Here is a 12220-nt window from a genome sequence, read left to right as displayed (position 1 = left end):
ATAATATAATTTTTTACTAAAAATTGTTTTCAAATGAACTCAAACATTTAGTGAGCATGCATGTTTTTAAATGTTTTGTTTAAGTGTTTTATGTACACCATCACCCTTTTTTTTAATTGCACAGCAAGCTGCTGTATTCTTCATTTGTATGTACTATATTTTAACGTGTTATATATAAATATAATATAATAATATATCACTTGTGATTTTCAGCACTATCAAAGGAAAAATTTAAGTAATATTCATTATAGTTTGAATTATTATGTAATATTATATTTTAAAATTCATGTTACTTGAGAAACATTATTTAATTTTTAATTATTTACACTATTTTAATTATTATTTTAAAAAAATATTATTTGAGCTGAGTATTTCTTTACTTTTCTGTGCATAATTTTCCACAAATTAAACAATTTTCAGATATAAGAAAGCTAAAACTGATCATTTATTTTGTGAGTTAGCGCTGCTCTCATATATTAAATTAAGCACAAAGTGCACGTCAAAGGCATAAAAAATATTTTTAAAAAAATTTTACTAAAACTTTTTGCACAATTTTTTGCAATTTTCAAACATTTTTGAAAATATTCAACTATAATTAACAATTTTCCAACTTTTTTAAATATTTTCACGTATTTTCAAGAATTTTTATACATTTTTAGCAATTATCAAACATTTTAACAATTTTCAAACTATTTTTGATAACTTTCAGCCATTTTTTTAATAAATTTTCAACCATTTTTAGCAATTTTCAAACATTTTTAACAATTTTCAACTATTTTTGATAACTTTCAGCCATTTTTAAGGATTTTCAACAACTTTCTCACACACTTTTGTTTTTGCCATGCAATCCAAGTATTTTTTTCTGCACAAACACACACATTTTAAACCAGCATATTTTGCGTGCAAAATAGAAAATTTCAAATTTTCTTCAGAGCAGCGACGTTGCCATAATCAATACATAAATAATAGCACAAACACACCGAAAAAAAGAAGACGTGAAAAGAAAACACCAACCGAAAATCCATGTGAATGTGTTGAGCGCGGAGGGGCGGGGGCCGGACGGCGTGTGCGAAAAAAAGGACGAGACCGACGCAGCATTCGTTGCGCTAAACGCTACAATAATCACTTTGTTCCATACACAAACCTCATGTAGAGCCTTAACGCCGGCAATAAAACCACACTCGCACACTCATTTACTTTAAGTTAATCCGCTAAATCGCTTTTGTGTATTTGTATGGCATTTGCGTGGCTTTTTTCATGCATTTTCCTCCTTTACTCGTTTTTGTTTTTTTTCTTTTTTCTGTTGCATTTGTTTTTGTATTGCTTAGTCGTCGTCGCTCGTATATTTATTTGGCGCGTTTCAGTGTAAAAGCTGCTGCTTATCCAAGCAATACCCACTTAGTACTGCCTTAGTGCCTAAGTCCCTGCTTTGATTGCTTGAGCGCTCTTCTGTTGCTGCTGCTGCTGCTTCGTCTTCTGCTACTTTTTCTACTTCTATAGCTGCAGCTACGGCTAGTGATACTGCCACGGCTGATGTTGGCTGCTGTTGCTAATATTTGTTGTACCAGTTGTTGTTGGTGTTGTTGTATATAGTCTTTTAAGTATGCTCGTTGCTCGGAGTTTTCGAGTTGCTGACTCAGGTAGTGTGAGTGCGTTAGGTACTTGTCAGGCGTTCACTATACAACATCTTATATAGGTGTGTTTGTATGTATGTATGTATGCTAAACAACAATAAAAACAACGGCACTATGTGATATGATGGAAATGTGCAGTGTTCCGTCGTTGGTTATGACAAAGACACATCGTCAAAGTATACGAAAGAACTGAAGTGAAATTTCTGAACATTTGCGCAATGCCGGAGTACGGAGGTTGGATGCGTCGTTGTGCGTCCCTAAGAATTTCATATCCCAACCACAAGTGCACACATACACAAACACACACACACATATGTATATATAAAGGGTTATGTGTGGTATATGCAAGAGCATTTGTAGACAACCGTAAATGTTCTCAGGCATTAATACCAAAACGCAACTCATACACATTGCTGTGCAGTGCCACACACTTATATGCAACGCTGCGGGCGTGTGGTAGCATGCATGGGGTATACATTCACAAAAACAGCAACAACAATAACAGTTACAGTTCAAATACAAACAATGTGGCAGCAAGTGAGTGACACCAGCGTCGAGACCAAGCATATACCAATCGTGCCCGTTCCCGTTACCGTTACCGTCGTCATCGTAGTCATCGTCACCGATACGACTACACTCGCACCATCATCAACCTACGAACAACACTTGAACACAACTCGGCAGCAACACACACACACACATATATACACACAGAGCGACGGCGGCACTACACTCACCAAACGCTGTCAATGAGCACTAAGCAAATAAGCGACACAGCAACGTCGACAAAGCAACGTACCGACACTACAACCCATGTACGACCCGACGCAACATAGACCTTTTCTGCACCACACACTAATAATATAGAGACCACCGTCACGCTCGCTGTTCGAAGTTGAACTGTCTGTGCTCGCTCAGCTTGGCAACCTGGTGCTCGCACAGCAAACTCGCACCAGTGAGCATTTTCGAGGAATCACTTATAACCAATCTGCTGAACGAGGAGATGACGACGTCGACGGCTACAACAGTGCAGGATATGGCAGGACGCAGTGGCAAATAGAAAGATGCGAGAGCAAAGTTAAGTTAATCCCGAAGAGGCACGTACACTCCGGCAATTTGGCTGGTTGTCAGTATGCCTGGCTGACAGACTGACTCACAGATTGACTGTCAGGTGAGTCAGACAGCGATGCCAAACTGACTGCTTGCTTGTATAAATGACAAGCGTAGAAGAAGACATGCGGCAGGAATGCGCGTCGCAGAAGCACATACTGATACACACTCACACACACACAGCTAGCAGCTAGCATTGTAAAGGACGAGCTGTCAGAACGGAAGTTGCTGGCTCAGTCTAACCATTGAACTGTATGAATGGCGCTGCTTGTTCATATTGTATGTATGTGTGTGTGTTTCGGTGTATGTTTGAGTGTGTGCGTTTGTGTAACAGGAAGTGTTGCATATCTTCACAAAATTCTTTCTTAGTTACTGTTTATCGGTGTGTGATGTGATGCTTGACTTACTCGCACACAAAAATGCACGCTTTCATACAAGCGCGACGCACACACACAGAGATATACCATATTTACGCGACACAGCTATAGCTTTCAGTTGGTAATAAGCATAAACGGTATTAAAGCGACACCGGAACAGCAGGATAACATCCTCATCATAAACGCTGCAGCTGCTGCTGTGATGTTGACGTCGCTGCCGTTTTTATTGCTGACGCGCGTGTGTATAATAATAGCAAAGTGTTTTCGTACTCCCACTTTAGTAATTCTTATTACAGTGAATGGGAAAAATGCTCCACAAATATTTTTTTTAAGGTTTTGAAAAAAGCTTTTCTGTACTAATGCAACTATTAGAGCTTAGGCCTTTCGTTAACAAAACAATTTAACGGTTAACAAGAAAAAATGTTAATTCCTGTTGCATCGAGGTTATAATACCTCGAAACTTGATTTTTGTGATGAACATATGAACACAGCTTCATCTACTCAGCTCGTCGCGCTATTCATTTCTTATATATACATATTTCGCTTCTCACGCTTCCTGCTTCGCATTTTATTGAGCTTTTATAGCATTTGTCGATTGAATAATATAAAGGATAAATAAAAAGCTGCCAGAGTTAAGCTTATGGTAAAAGCTTTTATAGCTTTCATTGGCTGGGACATCGTAATAGCTGTCTCTTATACACATCTGCTTATGGTAAAAGCTTTTATAGCTTTCATTGGCTGGGACATCGTAATAGAAGTGAAGCGGTTTTATCCTTAAGAGCTTCCATCGGTTTATCAAATATCACAAACGAGGTTATAAGAGTAAAAATAAAAAACTAGCATAGCTTAACAGTGCTTAAAAGTTTCACGAGTAATACAGCATAACATAAAAAATTCATATGCAAAAATTGTATAAGAAATTAGTATTTTCACTAAGCTCATTATTAGAGCTTTTAAAAGACTTTGTACTCTTTACTCCTGAATACAGACCATACAGATAAATTTATCGAGAGTTTTTACAGTTTTTTTGGTAAAAAATATAAACTTTAACCCTTAAGCTTATTAACAGAGCTTTCATTATGGATGCAAGTCCAATAGTTCTGAATACAGATGATACAGGAATTAAATTCATTGACAAAGCTTTAGGCCATTTTTTCAGAACAAAATATAACCTTTAACTGTTGAACTTACTAATAGAGCTTTCATTGTTCATGCAAATCCAATAATCCTGAGAACAAATAATACAGGAATTAATATTATTGAAAAAACTTTAGAGCTTTTTGTGACAAAAATATCATCTTTATCCGTTAGGCTACTAATAGAGCTTTCATTATTGGTTCAAATTCAATAACTCGGAAAATAGATGATACAAGAACTAAAGTTATAGATAAAGCTTTAGAGCTTTTCGTAACAAAAATATGATCTTTAACCGTTAAGACGATACAGCAGTTAAAGTTATTGACAAAACTTGAGAGCTCTTTTGTGAAAAAATATAATCTATAGCAGTTAAGCTTACTGATAGAGCTTTAATTATTTGTTCAAATTTAATACTAGAAACCACAAGACTAGACAAGCTTATTTTGAAAGCTTATAGAACTTGCATGAGGTAATGTAGAATGAAACAAAAAAGATCTCATTATAAAAATTCGGCTATGAAATGCGAAGATCGTTATGATCTTTAACTGTTAAGTTTGCTTAAGAGCTTTAATTTTTTTTTTTTCAAAAAGAATATCAGAAACAAAAATTCTAGAGTTAAGGTTATGTTATTTAACTTGTATATGCTTGACAGGCTTATCAGAGCTTAGAGCTTTCAACGACATTATAACTTTTAGGATTTTTTTTAAGTTTATGGTATATAACTTAGCTTACAGCTTTCTAGCCTCAGCCGAAAATCAGAAGACATGCACAGAAACAGTTGACGTTAAGCTTATTCTGGGAGTTTTCTGAACACTATAGAAACCGTTAGTTAGAAAGCTTAAATTCTTTTTATATTTTATATAAATGTTTATTACATTTTTATAAACTAAAAATCAAATAAATGTTATGTGAGCCTACTTTCTAGCTATCACTGCAACTAACACCACTAATATCTTATAAAAAAAAATAATTCTATAATATAAAACCATACGCTCAAGCGCAACATTTAAGTAGGCACTGTAGCTGTATTCAACGAACCGAGGCCATAATATAGGGTGAGTTCTACCCGAGGATTGTATTACATTTCTTTCGAGTAAACCACTAAATGTCAGCTCTTCTCGCTCTCCTCTATCGCAACGAGATGTATGATGCGGATGCTAGAGACACGATACTAGAGCATAGCGAATTCTCCGAGTACACGTAACGGAAACAGTACTTCTCAGTTGAGCTGAGCGCTTAACTGAAGATATAGTAGCAACAATACAACAACCCCACAAATGAAACAAGTCACAGCGAATGCATTGAGAGCCACACACTAGGTATTGGTATAAGTAAATAAGAGTGTCACGTCGAAATTTGTTAATAATGAGCTTTCTAAATCTGATTATTAAAGATTAGTGTATAATCTTTAAATGTAGAAACAAATGTGAAGTGGGTGGCACACGCAAAGACTGCACATTGGATACACCAAACGAAGACAAAATGCTCACCCACACATACACAGGCATTGTGCGGGCTCTGGAGCGCCAAGTGTCCAAACGAGCCCAATGCTAAAGTCAATAGAGAGCAAGTGCCCGAAAATTGAAGCCGTGTGGCTGCAGCAATATAAATGCATCCCCATGCCACCGAATTCGAAAAGTGTAAAAAAAACATGAATCCACGGTACATAAGGTGGTATAACTAATAGTAGGCACCCCTACACATACATACATACATGCACACACACAGGCATGCTACAACAACGAAGTGCACATCAACTACACTGGCTGCAACTACAACGCCAACAATGACAACTGCGTCGACAAGAACTGCACTTGGCCTCTGTGTACCTCGAGGTGAAGTGGAGTACATGTATCTACTAGTAGCATTTAGATACACTACACACATATACGTGCGCACATATGCATACATAGCCATGCATGTGGATGAAATACGAAACTGATGGCCGCAATAAAATCAAACCAATATCCTTCAGTGGACACCCGACTGACTTCTCGCATTCGTAACAGTCTGCTATTGTGGTTTTTATGCCACAAAGAGTACCAGTGCGAAAATTGCTGAGCTTGTTCGAGTATTTAAGTGTGTGTGGGGTTGGGCGGAAAATAATAAAATGAGTAACAGAAAAAAAAAAAAATACAACAAAGTATGCGGTACGTTTTGGTGTGGGTGAAGTGTAAATAATACTGGCAGGCGTTCATACAATGTACGGTAGGGATGTAGGTATGTATGTAGTTGTAGTCAGCGAAGTTTGCAGGTATGCATTGCGATTTGCTCCGAGTTAAAATTACTTAAGATTTGCATATACTGGCACTTAGTTAGTACTCGCACCATTTGACCGTACAGTACATATTTGGGGGTGAGACGATAATGCCAGCAATTTGTTGGGGCAGAGTTGCCAGTGCAATGAAAAGAAGTTGAAAATATGTGCGAAATATATTATAGCAAGAATTTAAGATGCGAGAAGTGCATGGGATGGCAATTTAGAATAATGCTTAATTCAGAAATAACGAATTTTTCATATAAGAATTTGAATCTGATCGTTCACTTTGTATGACTGCTATATGATATAGTCGATCAATTTAGAAAATTTCTGCAGATATTGTAACATTGTCTTAGAAAATAATCTACACCAAATTTCGTAAAGATATCTCCTCAAATAGAAAAAACTTATATATAAGAACTTGATTCCGACATATTCAGTTTGTATGACAGCTATATGATATAGTGGTCTGATCTGTACAATTTCTACGAAGATTGCACCATTGCCTTGGACCATAACTCATGCCAAATTTCTTAAAGATATCTCGCCAAATAAAAAGGATTTTCATACAAGGACTTCATTCCGATATATCAGTTTGTATAAAAGCTATATGATGTAGTAGTTCGATCTAGAAAATTTCTTAAGATATTGTAACGTTGCCTTAGAAAATAATTTATAACAAATTTCGTAAAGATATCTCGTGAAATACAAAAGATTTGCATACAAGCACTTGATTTCGAACGTTCAGTTCGTATGGTGGCTATATGCTATATTGATCCCATCTGAAAAATTTTTTATGATTTTGCACCATTGACTTCGACAACAATCCATGCCAAATTTTTTAAAGATATCTCATCAAATAAGATTTCCATACAAGGATTATATTTTGGCCAATCTGTTTAACTGACATACATACATATATAAGTATTGTAGTGGTTCGATCCGAACAAAAAGTTCGGAGATTTTAGCGTTGCCTTAAATATTATGCTGAATTTCGCGAAAATATCTTGTAAAACAAAAGAAAGAACTTAAATTTTACTGAAATGAAACTGAGGTCCGCAATACGTTTTTTAAGTCCGTCCACTCTAAAGCTTCACATCATACTAAATTGTTCGCCATTTATGCGTGAGAGCATTCATACATAAGCCTTGACTTAAGGGAAGGGCGAGAATGATTTTACCACATTAATAAGATTTCGTGTTACTGATACTAAAAGTAGATCAAGTCAATATATTTGGTCCAGCAGTTCGGTAAAACGCTAAAAACTGTTGTCAGAATAAATAATCGAATCATTTCGGAAAACTGACTTTACTCATAGACACGGATGCCATTTTGATAAAAATGAAAAAAAAATTATCCTCTTCTCTATATGAAAACTCGAAAACTTTCCTGCAGAGCTTTAAAGTTTTCGAAATTAGCGCATTTCATTTCTGACATGTCTTATAAGGCTTAGATTTTAAATCGTCTATATCTGCTACGAAATATTTTCGAGACATTCTGTAGATTTTATTTGTAAAAAGAAGTCATAATTCAAGCTTTCTTGGCAACTCGTTCACCTATTGGTGAATCTTTCTTCTTCTTCCTTTTCTTCATATGACAAACTACCGCAACTAAATTATAACACATAATACCAGTTAAGTATTAACAATATGTAACTAAATGTTGAAGGCTTATAGCTTTCGAAACCGGTGCGTACTACTTAAATGCGGCCATAAACACTTCCAGCCAATTGAATAACGGCAGTCGAGGAGAAAAAGAATCATGTTCGAAATATAAACCCTAGATATTAATTTTGCACATGTGTATATCGAACACTTTAGGGTAGTTGTATTGCAACGGCTTCCCAAAATAAACAAATGATAAATGAAGCGAATTGTTCGCTGATTGAAAAATGTTTGAACTTTTGATTTACTTAAGCGTACGCGAATGACCTTTTCGAGTATCGGTTTTCAGTAGTGCATTTAATCTGTATTTGTATATTTGTTGGTATATATACACCATATAATATATAGTCATGATTTTTATTTAACTTACCATCTTTAGTTTTTTCGCCTTGCTTCGGTGATGCGATCTTCTTGTTAGATATGGATCTGAGGGTGGTGTTGATGGGCTGTAGGGAAAAAAGAACAAAGATAATATTAAAATATTTTCTGCACACTTTTGGAGCATTAAAATTTTTAATTCAAATTTTTCGAACATAGCAAAATACTATTGAATAAAAAATTCGAATATCAATTAGCTGACAGATAAATCCTGCTATTTTTATTTTGTTTCCAACTTTGTGAAAACTGTAAATTTTCGTTTACATGCTTTTCGAATATAGGCAAATATTAATGAATAAAAAAATTCGAATATCAATTAGCTGACCAATAAAGGTTTGAATTTTTTCGAACATACATACATAGCAAAATACTCCTAAATATAAAAAAAAAAGCACAAAATTAATATTCAAGCATTTTATTCACCCATTTGGGACATTTAAAATTTAATTAGAATTTTTTCGAACATAGCAAAATTCAATCAAAAAATTCGAACATCAAGCAGCTTATAGATCATTTTTTTATTTTGTTTCCAGTTTTTTAATTTTTATATCTTCATTTCGAATTTTTCGAACATAGTAAAATTAATATTTAATATTAAACAAATCCTAAGGACACAAAAAAATAATATTTGAACAATTTAAAATTTTGAACATTTCGAACAAAAAAAAAACAGCTATTTAATGAAATTTTCGAACATCAGCTGACAAATAGATGCTTTTATTACAAAAGAGTATTCCAGAAAATTTTCATATTAAGTAATCGCACCTAACAGACGAATGCTTGTGTAAGCTGTGCTTAAATAACTCAATAGCGTGCAAACACTATTTAGTAATGTATAGTATCCTCTTCAAACTAATCTTCATATTTATTTCGAGTGATAAACTCATTGATTTTAAGACATATGAAAGTGTAAGCAACCCTTTTACCTGTCCAGACCGAAGTCATTTAGAAATATTGTAAATGGATAAGCTCATTATATGTATATAATATATAAATACATATATAATTTTTCCCTTATCGCCTTAATTTAGTGAGCAATTTAGATTATTTAGCGAATTAGGTAATTTTATTGCGACACTAGAAATATAACGGCGATAATATTACAAGCTGTAAAGCACATATTTTTCATATACCTAGTATATACTGACACTTTTTCACTCTTATCTTCATAACTTTATCACGCACACGTGTAAAAATAATAAAAATAGAAACAATTTCAAGTGTAATCAATCATTCAGCAATACAAAAAAATATATACAATATGAAAAAAACGTGAGTAAGAAACGCGAGTTAAAATGAAATATAATTGTCGCATCAAAGCAAGAACGATCAATCAGATTCTGCGTTATTCAAGGCTTCAGTATTAAAGACAAATTTAATATGAGTTAACGGTTAACTAAAAAATAATAATAAATAAAAATTCGAATATTAATAAAGCGGATAAGTCAACTTTTTATTTAAATTTCTACAAAAAATTAAACTTCGAAAATTTTTCGAGCAACAAAAATTATTTCGAACAGCGACATTTATATATTTTTTTTAAATTTTTTTTTTTAAATTAACGTTATTTATATTCTTTTAGTATAAATTTAAAATGCTTCGATCGAAGTGCGATTTTTTTTTAGAATATCAGAAATATTCACGAACTTCAAACAGTTGTTTTAATTTACTTTAGTTCGGAATAAACTGTAATTTATATTTCTACAAAAAGTTCACGTTCGAAAATATTTCGAATATAAAAAAAAATTTTAACATAAAAAACTTCGAATAGAAAAAAATGTGCGTAATGTAAAAAAAAAATATGTATCAAACAATATTTTTAGACAAATTTTTTCGAACAGCAAAATTTATATCGAACACCTCCTGTATAAGTTATATGTACATACAACGAATTATAACTGTAAACAGTACTTACAAATCGATCGGAACGCTCTCCACATGGCAAACGCGCTACAGCAACATCCGGACTGTCCTCGGGCGGTGGTGGTTGTGGCACCCAGTTGTATCCACGCCTAGAAATCGGTACACCAAAACGATCATGATGCGAGGCTTGTTGTCTGAAATTGACATTTGCGTACATGCAATGTTCTTATGCTTTTTGCTTCATGTGTGTATGTATGTGTGCAGGATGCAGGCGGCTCAAATCATTTAATGCAATTGTATATAGAAATGTATGTATGTTTGTGCATATATGGCAAATAAATGCTATATGCTAGTGCTTAAGCGAAAGTAGCAATTTAGTGCGGGAAAATATTAAGGATAATTTGGCCAAGCAACAATTCGAAATCAGCAAAATTAGCTACTAATGCAAGTTATTCGTAGAAATATGTATGTATACATATACGTAGATATACATATATATGATTTTTGTTTTTGTTTTTGTAAATGTATGCAATATAAATGTAAATGGAGAAAATTAAATAAATTTTAAGCTCAAAAACGATTTCATATGTACTTGACATTGGAGTGCAATAAATATAAAATATTTTTGTAAACAAAAGCGAAAATTAGTTACACATACATTTACGTTTCTTTTTTGTTATTTCATTTATTTGTATAATTTGCTGTGTGTAACCGCAAGTCTTGTACGTTTTTACAGTGCATTATGGCTTAGTAATTGCGTTGTAGTGTACGGTATTTACATTGTTTTTGGTATGCGAGCAAATTGTTTGCTTAAAGTTCGGTTTGCAAATTGATAGTAAATGTAGTAGGCAATATGGCAAAGCAATAAAAAATGGTATATGCTATATTTACCTAAGGCTTTCGTAGCAATCCAAACAAACCACAGCATATTCGCCGTTCTCCAACAAAAGCCCATCGCCATTTTTGCGATTTTTCACAAATGGAAACTCATTAACCGGTAGTGCGCGCACACGTTTTCGGTACGTCGTAATGCCGCATAAATGACAAATATAGTCATGCCAATTGTATTTGCGTTCGGTTGGTGCTATAGCTGGTGTCTGCGCTTCATACCTGCGAAAGTTGTAGCGGGTAACAATAACAATAATAATAATAAAAAAATATTAACTGTTATCTTAAGTAAATTGTGTGCAGAAAAAATAATGAAAAAATATGCATGAAGTGTACTTTTAATGAGCACACTGCACACACACTTACTTGCGCCACTGATTCAACATGGAGTGGTAGCAGAATGTGCATACGAGTGCTGAGTAATCCTTGCGCAATTGTTCAGCATTTGGCAGCGAGTTGTGTTTGAGGAGATGGGGGAAATATGGTCGTGAGCCCTGCAACAAATAAAAAACGTAGCGTGTAAAATAAAATGTTAATATTATTATAAATAAAAAGTGAAGTGAGATGTTGAACACTTGAAAAGATAAACTTAAAAATGCAATAAATTACTGTTTATCTTTTTATTTACTTTTTTATTATTTTAATTTTTTTTCCTTTTTCTTTCACAGAACAGGGTTTATCATAAGCCCTACATATTCGCAAAAGCTTACCAGTAGATTTTATGTAAGTTCATAATTTTTATATCCCATTTAACAACAAAATAAAAAGTTAATATAACAAAATTAGAAAAAAAAGAATATATTATAGGTTGTCAAAAAAATCTTGCGGTATTTTCGCTAGTTGGCGCTGAGAGCGTAGTTCTAGTTTTATTCAACAAAATTAACTAAATAATATTAAAAATAAAAGATA

At 33.7% G+C, this 12220-nt stretch overlaps 1 protein-coding gene across 4 annotated transcripts in view; it reads right to left on the bottom strand.

The window, feature by feature from the left end:
• Positions 1-12220, bottom strand: part of LOC108967163 — a 40481-nt gene that overhangs the window by 9763 nt on the left and 18498 nt on the right. For 3 of the 4 annotated variants that reach the window (XM_018930431.1, XM_018930432.1, XM_018930434.1), the window contains 4 exons: positions 11678-11805; positions 11315-11533; positions 10476-10617; positions 8553-8628 (listed from right to left, as the gene is read on the bottom strand). In XM_018930431.1, coding sequence (XP_018785976.1) covers positions 8553-8628; positions 10476-10617; positions 11315-11533; positions 11678-11805 — 565 coding nt within the window. The remainder of the gene's footprint in view (positions 1-8552; positions 8629-10475; positions 10618-11314; positions 11534-11677; positions 11806-12220) is intronic. The other variant, XM_018930433.1, reaches the window with a different exon arrangement.

This window comes from Bactrocera latifrons, unplaced genomic scaffold (genome assembly GCF_001853355.1).
Source record: "Bactrocera latifrons isolate USDA-ARS-PBARC rearing strain unplaced genomic scaffold, ASM185335v1 scaffold_179, whole genome shotgun sequence".
Taxonomy (NCBI): domain Eukaryota; kingdom Metazoa; phylum Arthropoda; class Insecta; order Diptera; family Tephritidae; genus Bactrocera; species Bactrocera latifrons.
The sequence above is the reverse complement of the archived record's forward strand: the minus strand, read 5'-3'. Positions and strand labels throughout refer to the sequence as shown.